This window comes from Cryptomeria japonica, chromosome 6, assembly GCF_030272615.1.
Source record: "Cryptomeria japonica chromosome 6, Sugi_1.0, whole genome shotgun sequence".
In the NCBI taxonomy this organism is placed as follows: domain Eukaryota; kingdom Viridiplantae; phylum Streptophyta; class Pinopsida; order Cupressales; family Cupressaceae; genus Cryptomeria; species Cryptomeria japonica.
In genome coordinates, this window is record NC_081410.1 from 676,386,818 (window position 1) to 676,405,834 (window position 19,017).

A 19,017-nucleotide genomic window follows, 5' to 3' on the forward strand; every position below is an offset into this window, starting at 1 on the left:
GCACAACACATGGTGAAAAATGAGCACACAAGAGAGTAGGTCTGATCCTCCTTTATTAGTCTCACTTTCAACCTGACTTAAGTTTGATTTGCATGTTACTCAGGCCTGAGTTTGATGTATCTTCTAGGGTCTAATCTTTTCAACTTCAAAGGTCTGATTCTCAGTTTTCATGCCCTTGACTGATTGCTCATGTTTTTTTCAGGTCTGAGCACATGTGAACCTCCCTCTTGCAGAGGGCACTTAGAGCTCCTATTTGCATAGTGGGATTATATTAGCATAATATCTTCGTTAGTATCTTTCTATTTTGATTAATGGTCAATATTGTATATTTTGTAGTTTTAGATTCTTTTTAGATTCTTTCTAATTCTTACGATTGTTTCATATTAGAAACATCATCTCTGTAATCTATAAATGATCTATTGATAATTCTTTTTAATTCAATAAGTGTTTTACCAAATACTATTGTATTATGGTATCAGAGCATGTTAAGATTTATTTTTTGGGATTTTTTGCTCCCAAAAATCGATTCAGTTTAAAAAATCTTTCTTCCTATCAGTAATTATTCTGGGCGGATTTTTCAATCAGAATTTCGTGAAAATTGTTTGCGTGATTGTTTGAAGGGTTTTTCGCGTCATTTTTTGATGCGTTCTTGCTGCAAACCCCATGTCCATTATTGGACGTCCAAAATCACACCTGCCTATGTTCCCGGTCGCGTTTATGATTGTTACGGCCACAAGTTTTGCCATCGCAAGTTTTCCTGCCCACGCAAAAAGGGTTTTCACGGCTGTTGTTTTTCGTCTGTGACTATCATGCAATTTATTGTCCGCAATTTTCAGACGGCACTTCTTCTCTCTATGCATCAGTTCTGCTCGCGCGATTTTGGTAACCTGCGCGACGGAATTTCTGTGGCGCCCGTTCCTCTTTTGCCCGCGATCTAGAAAAATTACAACCCTCTTTGCAAATATCGCGATTTTAATCTGCAATTTCGCCCGCGCGATTTTGTGCCCTTTTTTTTCGCACCTGTGTTGTGTGTGGATTCAAACATCGCGATTTTCTTTTTTTTGCAACCTGTGTTTTCTATAAAAAAAACGCAGGATTTTTGTTGCACGATCTGGGTTTGCAGTTTTCGCACCTTGTTCCTACCGCCTAGGGTTTTTCCGAACCCTCCGTCCTTTTTCTACAGCTAGGGTTTTCCGAAAAACCATTTTTAAAAATCTATCATATGGGTTTTTTAAGTTTTTCAAAAACTCATTTGGGTCTCTTTATCATTTTTTTCTAGGTCTAGGTCCTTCAAAATCTGTACATTGGGATCCGTGCCAAAAATATTTTCAAATTTGCCTCGAAATCAATGCCTATTTTCTGCCTTTGTTATCTTGCACGCGTCATGTTTACACGATTTCACTCATCTTCTACCTCAATATTCGTGCCATCATTCGATCAATCAACTTTGACCTCAATTTTCAGGGATGGCATCTTTGACGAATATTTTGCTCGAGGGAAGCCAGAAATTCAATGGTAGAAATTATAACACCTATAAACAACGGATGCTCACAATTTTTGAGTATCGCGTTATTGATCAGTTGGTTCTTGGAAAGGCCACCCATCCCACTACAGCAAATCCTAAACAAACAAAGTTTGATGAACAAAATCGTGAAGCATTCATGCTCATCAAGCTCTCAGTGACTAACGATCAACTTCCTCAAATGCCTTCCGACAAAACAGCTGTCGAGATATGGAAGCATCTCAAGACACTACATGAGACATCTGATAAGAACAAAGCCTTCTTTCTGAAAAATATGCTCTTCTCTATTGTCATGGATGAGCGCAAATCCCTTTAGGATCATCTCAATCAGATCAAGGAAATTCATGACCAGTTGGAAGCCATCGATCGGAAAATGGAAGACATGGTCATGATAACTCTAAAGAGCTTACCAAAGTCCTACGAGCATTTTGTCGAAACACTCAACATCACCTCAACTAGTGTTGATCTGAAGTTCGTTGATCTCTGCACTAAACTTTTGCAACAGGATCGGTGGAAGCAGCAGTTCGGCAACGGTAATAGCTCATCTTCTTCAGAAAAGGCATTTGCAACTAAATCCTGTCAGAAGGATAAAGGCAAATCACAATCTTCTCAGTCTTCTCAGCAGAAACCCTCTACTCCATCATCAGAAGGCTCAAAGAAGAAAAATGTTCAGTGCAATTAGTGCCATAAGTTTGGTCATATGAAGCTTGAGTGTCGTAAACGATTGGCTGCACAGGTTAAGCAAAGTGGATCCCAGCTGAAAGCAAATGTAGTCGAGCACACTGAGCAAAGTGAGTCTGCCTTTTACGCCTTCATGGCTAAAAGACCTACAAACCATGTCAAATCCTCTGCCTGGTATATAGATTCGGGTAATTCACGCCACTTCACTCATCACCGGGATTGGTTCACTGATTTTCAGCCTTACTCAGATTAGGTTATTTTGGAGGAGGGGAAGAGTACACCATTGTCGAAAAGGGCAATGTGCAGATTCAATCTGGAGGGAGGAAATTAATTTTCCTCGATGTGTACTATGTTCCAGGATTGGAACTCAACCTTCTCTCAATCAATCAAATTCTGAGACATTCTCCTCAGCTATAAGTGACCTTTAGTTCACATCAATGCAATATCATTGATCAAGAGACTTAGACAACTATTGCTATGGGTCTTGAGGATCATGGTCTTTTCAAACTAGTTGACTCAGGTAATTCTCAGGAGCTTGCCATGGCAGCCAAACGCTCCTTTGTTAGTACACTCTGGCATCAACGTTATGGGCACTTAAATGTGCACTATCTTTCTCAGCTTTTTCGAGAAGATCTTGTCATCGGATTGCCAGAGATCCAAACCCAGAATCTTGGAGTTTGCGGAGCATGTCAAGATGGCAAGCAGCATTGGACTCCATTTTCAGATGGTGACTCCTTGAGAGCTTCTAAGGTACTGCAACTAGTTCATGCTGATATCAGTGGGCCTATGGCCACTCCTGCTACTGGGTCCAGGTATTTTCTACTTTTTGTTGATATTTTAATAGAAAATGTGAGTGTATTTTCTTCATCAGAAATCAGAAGTGTTTGTTGTATTTCAAAAGTTCAAAGCATTAGTAGAAAAAGAGTCTGGTAATCATATTATTACTCTTCGATCTAATAATGGGGGAGACTTTTGTTCTTCTGCCTTCTCCCATTTCTATGAACAACATGGCATCAAGCGCCAACTCACTACATCATACACCACTTAGCAAAACAGTGTCGTTGAGCAGAGAAACTGCACGATTACCGAAATGGCCCGATCTATACTTGAACACAAGAATGTTCCAAAGAAATTTTGGGCTGAAGCAGTTAATACTGCAGTCTATCTTCTGAATCGGTCTCCTACTGTGGCTGTGAAGACTTCGGAAGAGGCCTAGTTAGACCGCAAGCCCAGAATCAGTCACCTGAAGGTTTTTGGCTCCATTGCCTTTGTTTGGATCCCTAATCGAAACGCACCAAGTTGGATGCCAAGAGTCAGAAACTCATGCACACCGGCTATAGTGATAATCATAAAGCCTACCAACTAGTTGACATTGAGACAGATTGTCTCATTTACAGTCGTGATGTGGTTTTTGATGAGGATCGAGGGCCATTTCAGCTCTCTCCTCCAATTGTGGATTTCGCAAATCAGCCTTTAAAGGCTTCATACTTGGGTGTTCGTCTTCCATTAGGTCCACCTAATGGGAGGGCTCTAGCTGTTCCAACTCCTGCACCTTCACCAGTTCCTTCTCCTGCAGGATCACCTAGACATGCAGTTGCACCACCTGATTTTCCACAAGATTCATCCGATCTTTTGTTAGATGAACCTGATCCTGTTGCACCTCCTGCATCTGATGTTGGCACTTCTACTCTCCGGACTAAATGGTGGGCTAAGACACTTGCTAATCTTCATGATGATGAGCTCATCAAGGGTAGAACTGCTCGAAAAAAGAGCAAGCAGCCTTACTATGTCAATTTTTCTCTCATGGCCAACATTCACAGTGTGTATGAACCTCAAACATATACAGAGGCAAAAGGGATACCTGAGTGGGAACAAGCTATGGCAACTGAGCACCAAAGCTTGCTGAAAAATAATACTTGGGCTTTGTCCGATCTTCCTCCAAGAAAAAAACCCATTGGATGCAAATGGATCTATAAGGTAAAATACAAGGTTGATGGTACTTTAGATAAGTACAAAGCTTGTCTCGTTGCCAAGGGCATCTCTCAACATCAAGGAATTGATTACGAGGAGACCTTTGCTCCAACAACAAAGATGAGCACCATCAGATTAATCCTAGCCATGGCAACTCAATGTGGCTGCAAGGTCCATCAAATGGATGTCAAGAGTGCCTTCCTGAATGGTGAGTTACAGGAAGACGTCTACATGACGCAACCTCCTGGATTCAAGGTTGCCGGCAAAGAACACCAAGTGCTCAAACTAGTGTAAGCACTCTATGGCTTGAAACAAGCTCCTCGGGCATGGTACATGAAAATTGATAAGTACCTCACAGATCAAGGTTTCCAGAGGAGTCCGTTTGACTCAAAGAAGTATGTCAAGACTACTGGCAATGATATCATCATTCTAGTTATTTATGTTGATGATTTGATCATCACTGGCAACTCGGCATCTTTGGTTCAGGGAATCAAACAGAATTTATGCCAGTCTTTTGACATGACCAACCTTGGGCTTTTACACTACTGCCTAGGTGTTGAGGTTTGGCAGCAATCTCATGGCATCTTCATCTCTCATCCAAATATGCCAGGGCTCTACTAGACAAGTTCCGAATGAAGGACTGCAAACCTGCATCTACACCTATGGCGAAAGGCCTGAAGTTGTTGGCCAAATCTAGTTCTCCAGTTGAGAATGAATCCGATTTCAAGCAACTAGTGGGCAATTTAATATATCTTACCTCCACTAGACCTGATCTGAGCTATGCAGTGAGTTACATATCCCACTTCATGACAGCTCCTACATCAGAACATTGGGCTGCAGCGAGGCAGATCTTGCGCTATGTCAAGGGCACTTCAGACTTTGGTATCCTTTATGGACGGACCAAAGATCCCAGACTCATCGGTTACACAAATTCGAACTGGGGAGGCTCTGTTGATAAGAGAAAGTCTACATCCTGATATGTCTTTAGTTTGGGCACAAGTGCTATCACTTGGACTAGTAAGAAGCAGCAGGTCGTAGCTCTTTCCTCGATTGAAGCTAAATATCGAGGAACAGTCAAAGCAGCTTGTGAGGCAGTTTGGCGTCATCGGATGCTTTCAAACATCCAACAGTCTCAAGTCGGTCCTACACCCCTCTTCTGTGACAATCAAGGGGTGCTGAAACTCACTAAGAATCCAGTCTTCCATGAGTGGACCAAGCATGTTGAGCTTCATTGTCACTTCATCCGCAAGCTGGTTGAAGATGGATCCGTGGATTTGCAATATGTTTCTACAGAGGACTAGACTGTCGATATCCTCACCAAGTCCCTACTTCCAAATAAGTTTGCTAAGTTCAGGGGGCTACTTAGTGTAGTAGACAGATTGACCATTAAGGGAGGGTATTAGCATAATATCTCCATATAGTATCTTTCTATTTTGATTAATGGTCAATATTGTATATTTTGTAGTTTTAGTTTCTTTCTAATTCTTACGATTGTTTCATATTACAAACATCATCTCTGTAATCTATAAATCTATTGATCATTCTTTTTAATTCAATTAGTGTTTTAGCAAATACTATTGTATTAGATTAAGGTGGAGCCTTGCGTCACAAAGAGAGTTGGCTTGAAGGTAGCAAGCACAAAACATGATATCACAAAATTAAGGCCAGATTGTAAGATGTAAGTTGTTTACTCCCAAATAGCGGTAAATATTCCCGCCTATCATGTGGGTGACCCGGGTTCGATCCCTGGCAACGGAGCCAAAATGTTTACTCCCGAATGGGATAGTTACAAATTAGACAGAGTAAACGAAATACATAAACATAGCAGAAATGGTAGCAATCAATATTCAACACAGCATATGGCAGAATGATATTCCTTTATTATCTAGCCTAAAGTGTGTATACATTATTCATAGATTGTTTCCCCACACAATACGCCAACATATATAGTGCCTAGCAGTTGGTTAAGACTGCCAACCATCAGCAACTGACACAACCTTTCGGAAACAATTAGTTACACTGCCAAGTACTAACAACCATATAACCAAAACATTATTTATTTACTAATGGCAGATTTGTCGTCTACATAGGTGCACAAAATGGGGAGCGGAAATCAGCCCCCCTCTTGCACAAGTATGATATCACAAAGCACACTTTTGATTGCACAGATCCAAGAAGGTGGAGTGTATTCGAAGTACATACATGCACAAGTTTAAAAGGGAACGCATTTGGAAGGGATGCTTGCACTAATCAGCTGCACTTAGCAGGTTACCTTGCACAAATTGTTGCCTTCATCTTGGGCAGAATGTATACCTCAACTTGCACAACTAGGCCGGGTTTAAATCATGTTCATGTATTGAGTGCAATAATGAATTTGCTTGATAATGCTCATGATCGGATTTGAGGCATAGCCATGCAATGATATCTCTAAGGGTGAAATACTGCATGCTTGCACATTGAAAGGAATCAAGACAAAGTGAATAAGACCTGCAAACATAAGGGCATAAATCCCTCATTACCATTTATTAGACCTGGGTCAGGATTTGATTTTTATCATGCATACAACATAAAGCGCATAAGGGGTGTCACCTTGCACAAAAGAACATGAAGGTAAGTGCACTTGAAGGGGCTCCTTGCTCCATTTTACACATGAAATGAGGGGGTTGGAGTTTACCTAGGCAAATTTTCATGATTTTACCCCTCTAGACCTTACATAGTGTAGACTTTGCAACTCATGGGTCCAAAGTGATGTGCTGTGTGCTTGCAGTTTTTGACAGAACTACAATCAAGCTTACTCCTACATGCACGAACATCAATCTCCAATGACATCTTGCTCCCGTTGCCACTTAACAACATTTGACAACATTTAGCAACTTGACCTCAACCAATCAACCCTAACACTCACAACTCTCTCTCTCTCTTGCAAGCAAAGATTAACAGCCACGACTACAATCTAAGACACCTAAGCAAAGCAAAAAGTAGGGGTCCCCATTTGCAATGGAGCGATGTGTGAAAACGTCACAACAAACATGTCTTCTATTAATCATATTTTGTAAAGGTCAAGTCCAATCGTTTACATGTAACTATTATATGATCTTCTTGTTGAGGCAATTTTAGGAATGCATGCCACATAAGCTTTGAATAGACATCAAGAATATGCTTTGCTCATAAGTTGTATTTGCTGATTGAATCATCTATATAATTTGTAGAACTTTAGGGAGTTTTGCTGAATAGCACGTCTTCTAATAATCATATTTTGTAAAGGTCAAGACCAATCGTTTACATTGCAAGTATTATATGATCTTCGATCTTCTTGTTGAGGCAATTTTAGGAATCCATGCCACATAAGCTTTGAAAAGACATCAAGAATATGCTTTGCTCATAAGTTGTATATGCTGATTGAATCATCTATGTAATTTGCAGAACTTTAGGGAGTTTTGCTGAATAGCACGTCTTCTAATAATCATATTTTGTAAAAGTCAAGTCCAATCGTTTACGTGTAAGTATTATATGATCTTCTTGTTGAGGCAATTATAGGAATCCATGCCACATAAGCTTTGAATTGACATCAAGAATATGCTTTGCTCATAAGTTGTATATGCTGATTGAATCATCTATATAATTTGTAGAACTTTAGGGAGTTTTGCTGAATAGGACATGTCTTCTAATAATCATATTTTGTAAAGGTCAAGTCCAATCGTTTACATGTAACTATTATATAATCTTCTTATTGAGGCAATTTTAGGAATCCATGCCACATAAGCTTTGAATAGACATCAAGAATATGCTTTGCTCATAAGTTGCATATGTGCTGATTGAATCATCTATATAATAACAGACCTTAATTTCTCTCATCTACACCTATAGGCTAGAAAACATAAAATTTATATTTAGTTTCCTCTTTGTAACCATGATTATTGGTGCATAAAGATATATCTTACATTTACAATATTTATCTCTGTATAGTTTTCTTACCTGTGACATATTTTTAATGTTTTGTTTAGTGTTTTTCTATGAAATAGTAGAAGATATTTGATGTTTTGTGTGTGTCTTTCTATGAAAATATATTACATAGATTGTCTTGATGTCTTTCTTCGATATCAATGTGTAAGAAGTTAGTAGGCTATACTATTTTGAAAAGGTGGACTGGTAGTAACATGATTTGCTTTCTTCTGAGAAGGTATCTTTAGATTGAGACGCATGAGTTTGTGGGATCAAGTAGGTTGTCTCCATATTTTAAGGTATGCATGTTAATATTTTGAGATTATGATTCTGAAAAATAATGTATTTCTTGGTAGTTGGTAGTTTTATTCTGTGCATCATAATAAATAAACAAATACTGTTTTCTAAAGATTTCGCCAAGGCAAAGAGCAGAGCATGGTAGGCACAAGCCACCATAAAATACAATTTGGAAGAAAAAAAATAAAGAAAGAAATACATCTGACCAATTTTTTGGCCATTCCAGCAAACTTAAAGTAACCACCAGGAAGAATTTGGTAAATTGGGAGATTTCGAGCACAACCCAATCCTGACAGTATTAGACTTGATCAAAATTATATACCCAAAACATAGAAAAAAAAATAGAGAAGGAAAGCAGCCTAATAGCTTTGGAAAGATGGTGGGGACAAAGTGCAGCCAGCACCAAAAGTCGTATTTGTCATCAATGAATGCAGAGCCAAAATGAGGGATAGCTAAGGCAATGATGCCAATATTGACTTGACAGATTTCACAATAAGTGGTTTTTGAAACTCAATCCCTTATGTAACCGTTTCATGAGAGTTGGAATGGTTATGGCCCGTCTCTTTCCCAGATCTGTATAGATGCTTTAAGTCTACCTCTTCATGTAAATGTATTGTAATTTCCAATTTAATGGACAAGTTATATGCAGGATGGTGTATTTTAAATTTGATATTATGTCAATGACACTAATATTGTTATCTCTCTTTTACTGCAGGTAAGGAGAAATGAACATGTATCGATTTCAATGTCATCTCCTTTGATTGGAATGATGTAAATAGTAGGGTGGCCACAATCAAGTGGCACCTTGATCGGACATGTCTTTAGACATGTCCGGCCAAGATGTCACTTGGTCGTGACCCCTACTAACAACAACCAATCCATAACTAATCGGTGCTTCAATCATACCCGATAATGCATCGGTATCTTTAATGATAACAGCGTTTATAACATGCCCGATAATGAATCGGTATCATTGTTGATGATAATAGTGCTTAATCATATCCGATCGATATGTTAATGATAATAGTGCTTAAACATATCCGATCGATATCATATGTCTTTTGTTAATTGTTACAAACATACCCGATTATGAATCGATATCAAAGTATATGGATTAACATAAACAATAACAATAGTTGTTAGCATTATATGCTATCGGGTTAATACCCCGATAGCATATTAATGCCGATATGAATCGACATTAATATGCTATCGGGTTAATAGCCCGATAGCATTATAGATTGATGCTTAACATAGTTAAGCATGTCGTCAATCTAATCCAATATCAATATCATAATTGTGACCAATGTTATAGTCTGATAAACATAAAGCATGAAATGAGTAAACAGAATATAGGAGATTACTGAGTTAGGAGAGTCTTATCTTGCAGAGGCTACTAATGCATTAACACTCCCTCTTAGCTTTTGGAAGATAAGGTAACCTGCATCACATATATATATCATCTATACATATAATATGAAGTACCATCAGAACATAGGATACAAACATAAAACATTACCCTAAGTATGTGACATAGGGTACCAACAATCTATGTGATATAATAGATTCATCATTTTATTATGACAAGATATCACCTAAACACGTGATATCAGTATTGCCTAAACACGCAATACTGAGGATAAACATATGAGGATGGTTAAATTCTCATCTTATCCAGGTTGTGATATGTGCACAAACATTTCATTCAAATGTTTTATCACAACAACATCATGGCACATCCATGACATGCCAGAGATCCAACATGATAACTAGTTTGAAAATCATAAGATCGTCACCTTATGATGTCTACATACAAGTGTTCATAATCTGAGAGATCGTCACCTCTTAGATATGAGCACAGGGGGTAAAACCCAGAATGTCTCAACATGACAAAAGAAATTTACATTTTCAACATCTTATTTACAAAGCAGATTACCTTTCTATCATACCTAAACCCTTTCTGAAGTGATCAACCTTCACTCTGGAAAGTGGTTTGGTCAGAATACCTGCAGTCTGATCTCCTGTACTAACATATTCTAATTTGATCACATTTTTGTCTACCATGTCTCGTACATAATGGTATGGGATCTCAATATGTTTGGATCTATCATGGAACACTGGATTCACTGAAAGTTTTATGCAACTTTGATTGTCGCAATAGATGATAGTAGGTTTCATCGGATTGCCAAACAATCCCACAAGCAACTTTCTAAGCCACACTGCTTCTCAGGCAGCCATGGAGGCTGCAATGTATTCGGCCTCAGTGGAACTTTGCGCTACAGAAGACTGCTTTCTGCTGATCCAAGATATCATGGCTGATCCCAAACTGAAGCAGCACCCAGAGGTGCTTTTCCGATCAGTCACACTTCCAGCCCAATCTGAATCTGAGAATCCGTGTAGATTAAGATCAATTTTCTTATACTTGAGACCAAGGTTTAAGGTGCCTTGTAAATATCTCATAATGTGTTTTACTGCTACCAGGTGTATCTCTTTTGGCTCACACATAAACTGACTCAAGGCATTTACTGCATAGCATATATCTGGTCTTGTATTTACTAGATACATAAGAGACCCAATCATTTGCCTGTATAGAGTGGGGTCAGTAGAAGGTGATTCTGCTACTGCTTCTTTAATTTTATGAAGATTGGTTTCCATTGGAGTGGTCATAGGTCTACAGTTGAGCATTCCAAATCTCTTCAGGATATCTAATGTATACTTGCCTTGGTTTAGAACAATATTGTCAAGATTCTGCCATACTTCCAACCATAGGAAATAATGAAGGAATCCCAAGTCCTTCATATCAAATTCTTTGGATAGCTCTTTCTTGCATTGATCTATAAGATGATCCTCTCCAGGCCCTGGGAGCTTGTTTGAGCCCATATAGAGCTTTCTTGAGTTTGCACACATGGGATTCTGCATGATGGATCTCAAATCCTTCAGGTTGCTCTAGGTATACTTCTTCAGATATCTCTCCATTAAGAAAAGTTGTCTTTACATCCATTTGATGTACCTTCCATCCCTTTGCTGCTGCAATGGCTAGTACAGCTCTTACTGAGGTATATCTGGCTACAGGAGCAAATGTTTCTTCATAGTCTATCCCTTCCTTTTGAGAAAAACCTCTGGCTACAAATCTTGCCTTATATTTTTCAATGCTGCCATCTGCTGCATGTTTGATCTTGAAGAGCCATTTAGAAGAAACAACAAACTTCTTAGTTGGCCTAGGGACAATTTCCCATACATCATTTTTTATTATGGATTGATACTCTTCAGACATAGCATCCTTCCATACTTGATGTTTAAGGGCATCCGTTACATTGTCAAGTCCGTTTTTAGATAGGTCATTCATAAGAGCAACATAGCTAGTAAATTTATTAGGTCTTTTGCTTTCTCTGAAGGTTCCAGAAGGAGCAGCAAACCTCTGAGCTTCTTCTACTGTTTTGGTGGCCCATAGTGGTCTTTTCTTGAGATTTCTAGGTGTGATTTCATTTTCATTTTCAGTTTCATCTAGATTCTCCCTTTGAAACTCAGGGGCAGGATTTTCATCTAAGTTAGAGGTAGGTACATAGATTTTAGGTTCTATGAAGTTCTGAGCTATTTTGAAAGCCAGGTCTTCTTCAAATATTACATCCCTACTTAGTTCAATATTTCTTTGACCAGGTACATAGATTCTGTAGGCTTTGGAGGTTTCACTATATCCTACAAGCAATCCTCTTTTTCCAGAAGGTTCTAGTTTTAGTCTCCTTTCTTTAGGTATATGGATATAGACAGGACATCCAAATATCCTAAGGTGGCTAATATCAGGCTTAATCTTAGTGAATACTTCCTCAGGAGTTTTGTCCTCAAGATGGGAGTGAGGGCACTTGTTCTGTATATACACAACGGTGTTGGAAGCTTCAGCCCAGAGATTAGTGTTAAGGTTTTGATCCAGTATCATGGCTTTGGCAGCTTCAACTATAGTCCTATTTTTCCTTTCCGCTACCCCATTTTGTTGGGGGTTATAAGGTATAGTAAGCTCCCTCTTAATCCCATTATCTCTACAAAATTCTTTAAATGAATATGATGTGTATTCTCCCCCATTGTCGGTTCTTAGGGTTTTAACTTTGTTTCCTGAGTGGTTTTCAATTAGTGATTTAAATTCTTTAAACCTAGAAAGGATCTCTTCTAATTCTTTACTTTTCAGAAAGTAGATCCAAGTCTTCCTAGAGAAGTCGTCAACAAATATTACATAATACAAGAATCCCCCTAGAGAGGATACGGACATAGGTCCACATAAATCAGAATGAACTAATTTAGAATTTTGCTAGTTTTCCTAGTACTATTTTGGAATGCACCTTTGGTATTCTTACCTAGGGCACATCCTTTGCATGCCCCTGAATGATCTTGCTTTAATTTGGGTAGACCTGTGACAAGGTTTCTCATTGAAGATAAAGCCCTAAAATTCAAATGGCCTAATCTTCTATGCCAAACTTCATTTGCATTAGTGGCTTCATGGATTAGGGCTAGATTGGTTTCCATGCACAGCTCATACAAATAGCCCTGTCTCTGTCCAATGGTCTTTGCCTTCTTGATGGAGGAGTTCCTTGGCCAGGCCAATACTTTGTTGTCCATGAACGTCACTCTATATCCTTTATCTTCCAGTGCCGATATAGAAACGAGGTTTCTTTTGATGTCGAGGACATATAGTACTCCTTCAAGCTGTAAGGTTATGCCTGTCTTCAATTTGATGGTGCAGGTTCCTACTCCTCTGACTGGATATGTGAAGTCATCTCCGATGGTTACGTCCTCATCACTCTCCTCTGTCATGGAATCAAGTACTTCTCTAAACCCAGTGAAGTGCCTGGATGAACCACTGTCAATCACCCATGAGTTGATTTTGTTAGAAGCTTGACTTGTGAGTGCTGAGTAGAATACGTATTTCCTGGAGTCATCTTCCCCTTTAGTCTTCCCTGCTTTGACAAATGTAGCATGTTTCTTGGTTCTTTCTGAGCATTTTGCAACGAAGTGTCCGAACTGATCACATCTGTAACACTAAATGTGAGATAAGTCCTCCTTTGAAGTGTTCTTGCCTTGACGACCTTTTCTCTTTCTAAACTGCCTTTTCTTGTTTTGCTTGGTGGAGTTGGTGTTTAGAACCTGCAGGTCTTCATCTATATTCTTGTGTTTCATTCCTATTTTGTTCAATCTTGATTCCTCTTGGAGACAGTCATCCCTTAATCTTTCAAATTTGGGATATTTGGACCTTGCACTGATGCCTTGGACGAATGTGCTCCATCCACTAGGCAACCCATCTAAAGCAATGAGTGTTAGCTCTTTGCTTTGGATCTCGTAGTCCAGAGTTGCAAGTTCATCTTTTAGAACTGATTTCCACATAAAGTAGGCGTTGATGGTCTCCCCTTTGTTCATGGTGATATGATTTATTTCTCGTTTTAGTGCTAGAGTTCGACTTGCATTTGATATCTCAAATGTGCTTTCAAGAGCTTTGAACATTTTATAGGCTGTCTGATGTTTTCTTATGATGGGCATTATGTTGTTTCTCACCCCATCAACTATTATTTTTATTGCCTTTTCATTTCCCTCAATCCATGTTGTTTTGTCAAGTTCATTTTCATTTTTAGTTTGAACAAACGAATCCACTTTGTTCTCCTTTAAGATCATTTGAATTCTGAATTTCTAGGCTAAAAAATCATCGCCACCTCCGAGTCTGTCTTTGAATCTGATAGCACTGGCCATTTGAAGAAATGTGATGTAGTATATAACCTTGTTCTTTAAATTTGTTTCACGAAATTAAATAGCCTCAAGTTCGATCAACTTGGCTTTGATACCATGTAAATGTATTGTAATTTCCAGTCTGAAAAATCATCGCCACCTCCGAGTCTGTCTTTGAATCTGATAGCACTGGCCATTTGAAGAAATGTGATGTAGTATATAACCTTGTTCTTTAAATTTGTTTCACGAAATTAAATAGCCTCAAGTTCGATCAACTTGGCTTTGATACCATGTAAATGTATTGTAATTTCCAGTTTAATAGACAAGTTATATGCAAGATGGTGTATTTTAAATTTGATATTATGTCAATGACACTAATATTGTTATCTTTCTTTTACTGCAGGTAAGGAGAAATGAACATGTATCGATTTCAATGTCATCTCCTTTGATTGGAATGATGTATAAATAGTAGGGTGGCCACGATCAAGTGGCACCTTGATCGGACATGTCTTTTAGACATGTCCGACCAAGATGTCACTTGGTCGTGACCCCTACTAACAACAACCAATCCATAACTAATCGGTGCTTCAATCATACCCGATAATGCATCGGTATCTTTAATGATAACAGCGTTTATAACATGCCCGATAATGAATCAGTATCATTGCTGATGATAATAGTGCTTAATCATATCCGATCGATATGTTAATGATAATAGTGCTTAAACATATCCGATCGATATCATATGTCTTTTGTTAATTGTTACAAACATACCCGATTATGAATCGGTATCAAAGTATATGAATTAACATAAACAATAACAATAGTTGTTAGCATTATATGCTATATCGGCATTAATATGCTATCGGGTTAATAGTCCGATAGCATTATAGATTGACGTTTAACATAGTTAAGCATGTCGTCAATCTAATCCAATATCAATATCATAATTGTGACCAATGTTATAGTCTGATAAACATAAAGCATGAAATGAGTAAACAGAATATAGGAGATTACTGAGTTAGGAGAGTCTTATCTTGCAGATGCTACTAATGCATTAACACTTCAATGGTTGGTCTTATTGTGGAAAGTCAAGTTCTTATACAATCAGACTCCTCTGACAGAGATTTTGTTGATGTAAACAATGCTTGTTTGATTTGGTTTTGCAAAAGCATTCAAAGCATCTTTCTCGTCTGAAATAATTGGTGTAAGTGCTAATGCACATTTCAGTAGACTGATAGATAGGCAAAATCTCTATTCAGTTGAGGGTTCTATGGGGAGCTTCAGGATCTATTTTTAAGGAGCAGGAGGTCCTATGGAGAAAAAACGAAAAAAATTGCTACAGGATTAATCGAAACTGTACTAAGATCACAATCAGTTTTTGACACAAAATAGGAACTGGTTCAGTTTGATTCAAAACTTTGGGGGCACTTGACCTAAATGAAGAAAAACGTCTCAAACCTGATAGAATTAAACATATACATCTTCTAATTCAAGATTTTCATAAATAATTAAAATTAACTAGTAGGCTAGAAATATGCTACTCCCACAAGAAAAACTCTATCAATTTTGTGTATATAAAAAACCAAATATTATTTAAATAAATAGAGATCAATCTTTCTACAATTTAACTTTATCAAAACTTACTATCTCTAAAATCTAAGCATAAAATATGCATTCTAGGAAAAACATAAAATTTAGTAATACAAAAATTTGGAAAATATTATTTAAACAAACAAATTCTTTAATTCACCATTTAATTTTCCGCCTGCTTCCATTATGGCAGCAAAACAATTAAATTTTCTATAATCATTTTTAAAAAAAAGGAAATATTTATTTTATTAAAATAAATACTTCAATTAATGTGAGATCTCTCATTTAAACCCTGCTAGTAACCCTATACTCAGGTTGTCAAAAAATTGAAGCATGCACTAAATACAGTGGGGATCAACCCCGGAAGTTGAAAGAAAATCAGTTTTGATGTGAAATCTGATTCTTAACTGCTAGGAAAAAAAACATGACTAGCACTTTCTTAAAATCTAGTCTATAGGCTAAATACACGCTATGGCAAATCTTTAACTTTGGGTCAAATATTATATAAGATTTTGGCCAATATTATTTTTAATCAAAAAAAAAAGTAAAAAATTTGCAGTTTGAACTCTGCTGTTAACCCTTTACACCCACAGATTGTAAACGTAAATACACGCCACTGGCAGCAGTAGAAAGTACTTCAATCGTAACAACAGAGGGGAGTTCAGGAAAACCAAACGTTTTCATAATATTAAAACATAATAAAATCTTAATTGGTAATACTTTCCAATGGATTATAGAGGCTCTCCTTTCCCGTAAGGTAAAGGTGGCTAATTATGATTTACAACATGTATCATTTTTTTTAGGGCTAGCAATTTTGTGTAGGTGTAGGCAGATATCATTTTTGTAAGTTAGCTCTTTGACTTATACTAAAGAGGTACCTGTGTGTAACGGTTTGGCTCTTGGCTTGTGGGTGTCTCTGGTTATTTCAAGCAGCGTTAGTTAAGCTGTAGTGGTGTTGGCTCTGATCCAGTATGGTTAAGATTCTGGATGTTTCATATAATTTTATAATAATTTCATTTAACGGGAGAGGGACCCACTTCCCTCAATTTACTGATCACAAATAATACAACAAAATTTTAAAAAATTAACTTAAAAATCAGTCACACTGCTCCTGTCTATTAACTTTTTCCCAGGCTCGATAATCCTACAATTAAATTTGCAAAATAACTTTCTTTTCAAAAGTTGAATCCTCCAATTAATTAGTGGACTTTCTTTTCAAAATTTCAAACTTCTTAAAATTAATCAGGTGTGTTCAATATTCCCACAATTAAATTTGCAAAATACCTTTATTCTCCACAGCTAAATCTTCCAATTAATTAGTGTACTTTTAGATTTCTTTTTAGAAGTCCAATCTTTCTAAAAATTAATCAGATGCGTTCAATACAAAAATAAATTAATGAATTTTGTAGATTGCCTTTTTTCTCTCCCTAAAAGTTGATTATTCCCACAAGTAAGTTTGTTAAGAAATTCCCTGTTTGGCGGTAAAAGAATAAGTGCATATAAAATCTCTGTGACGAGGAATTCAAGAAATAAAGAGCAAGAAGAAGTTATATGTGCTTTATTTCGCCCTTACCTTGCGGGAGTAATAATCAGCCAAACTGGCGCCCCATCCTCCGGGCTGAAAAGAATACTCCGTCAGAGATGCTCCAAAGAGCACAAACAACGGGCGCTGGTGCCCTGCCATATCTCTCTACAATTGCATAAATATATTTCCTCTGCGTGCTCCCATTTATTTAGGTCACTCGCTCACACGCACTTCATTCATTCATTTCACCAGTTGGTTTCAATTTGTGTGAGAAGGGACACGTGTACATCGCAATCAATCATAATACAATGCTAGTGGCGGGTACAAATGTATGTGGAATTCCCCTACTTTATTGCTGGCCATGATGAGTTGGGTATCTGTTATGATTCGGACACCATACAACATCAAATGTTCCCAATAAAGTTGAGACACATTACATTATCATATGTTGAAAAGCTGGTTTGCTAATAAAATGTCATTCATTGAAATTGAAATTTAACCACAATAAAAAGGTTACATCTGAATGAGAAGGTGATCCTATCAACGACTAGGAAAACAAGAAAGTTAGGCCAATGGGGCAAAACAAATATAAAAGGAAACACTTTGAAAATGATGGCGGATAATGCTTTTTTGTAGATTGGGCATGCACTATACAAATAATAATAATAATAAGAAGAAGAAGAAATGAGTTAAAAAGGTGTTTTGTCTTGGGATGTCCTCTGTATTTGGATGATTATTCTCCTCTTTTTTTTAAGTGCTAGGTGTGTAAAAAGTTAACGTCAACCTATTTTTCTTGGCCAATGTTTAGAGTATGAGCCACTACATTGAGAATTTATTTTTTTTCATATTATAATTTTAATTTTTATGATGATGATTAGTTAGTATATATATATAGGAAATAAAAAATGGAGCGAAAGGGGCAGAGCGAATTTTCGTAGGGTTTGGAAGATGCGGAGGCAGAAGTTGTGGCATGTTTCAGGGGGGGCGAAAAGCAAAACGGCGAAGACCTGGAGTACATCCATACCATTGATGTTTCTGAGGGGATTGAAGAGGATGTGGAATTCCTTAAGGACTTGGCAATAATTTGTAGGTTCATAGGAGCCAGTGCAGATCGCAAAAGGATTAGCAAATGGATCGAGGATACTTGGCAAACTCCTCAGATCACTAAATTCCTACCCCGAGGGTTTTTCATTGTCATTTTTGCATCCGAAGAAGAGCGCCAAAAATTTTTGGAGGGAGGCATCTGGTCAATGGATGCAAAACCATTATATATCCAATGATGGCATCGAAACTTCAATCCGCTTAAAACAGACCCCTATGATAAACCAATATGGATTCGGCTAAACAATTTACTGATGGAATACTGGACAGAGGAAGCGCTGGAAAAGATCGAGAGGCCTCTAGGCACGTTGATGGAGATTGATGCAGACATAGCGCAAGGCGACTCCTATTTATATGCGAGATTGCAACTAGCAACGGTTAGGAAGATTCTGTCGAAGATCGGGCTTTATACGCAGGGGAAGGACTGGATTCAATCGGTTGAGATTGAGGAGGATAAATTCTTTTGTCTGAATTGTCAGAAACAGAATCACACAACAAGCAATTGTTGGATCCCAAGGAAAGAGAAGAAAGAATGGAGGCCTAAACAGAAGAACAGTCATGAAAACCATAGGAAAGCGCTTTGCATTGAATACAAAAAAGTGGAGGATGAGCACCTTGTCACTCCTCTGAAGGCGTTTGCACAGAACAACAATACTTCAATTGACAACAATATGGGAAT

General features: G+C 37.8%; 1 protein-coding gene across 1 annotated transcript in view; it reads right to left on the reverse strand.

Moving 5' to 3' along the window:
• The window catches only part of LOC131044328 (GDSL esterase/lipase WDL1), a 105,554-nt gene extending 87,720 nt beyond the window's left edge, over positions 1 to 17,834 (reverse strand). Inside the window, exon 1 of the mRNA XM_057977630.2 lies at positions 17,286 to 17,834. Within this exon, the coding sequence (XP_057833613.2) occupies positions 17,286 to 17,396 (111 nt within the window). The 5' untranslated portion in view covers positions 17,397 to 17,834. The remainder of the gene's footprint in view (positions 1 to 17,285) is intronic.
• Positions 17,835 to 19,017: the final 1,183 nt, after the last annotated feature.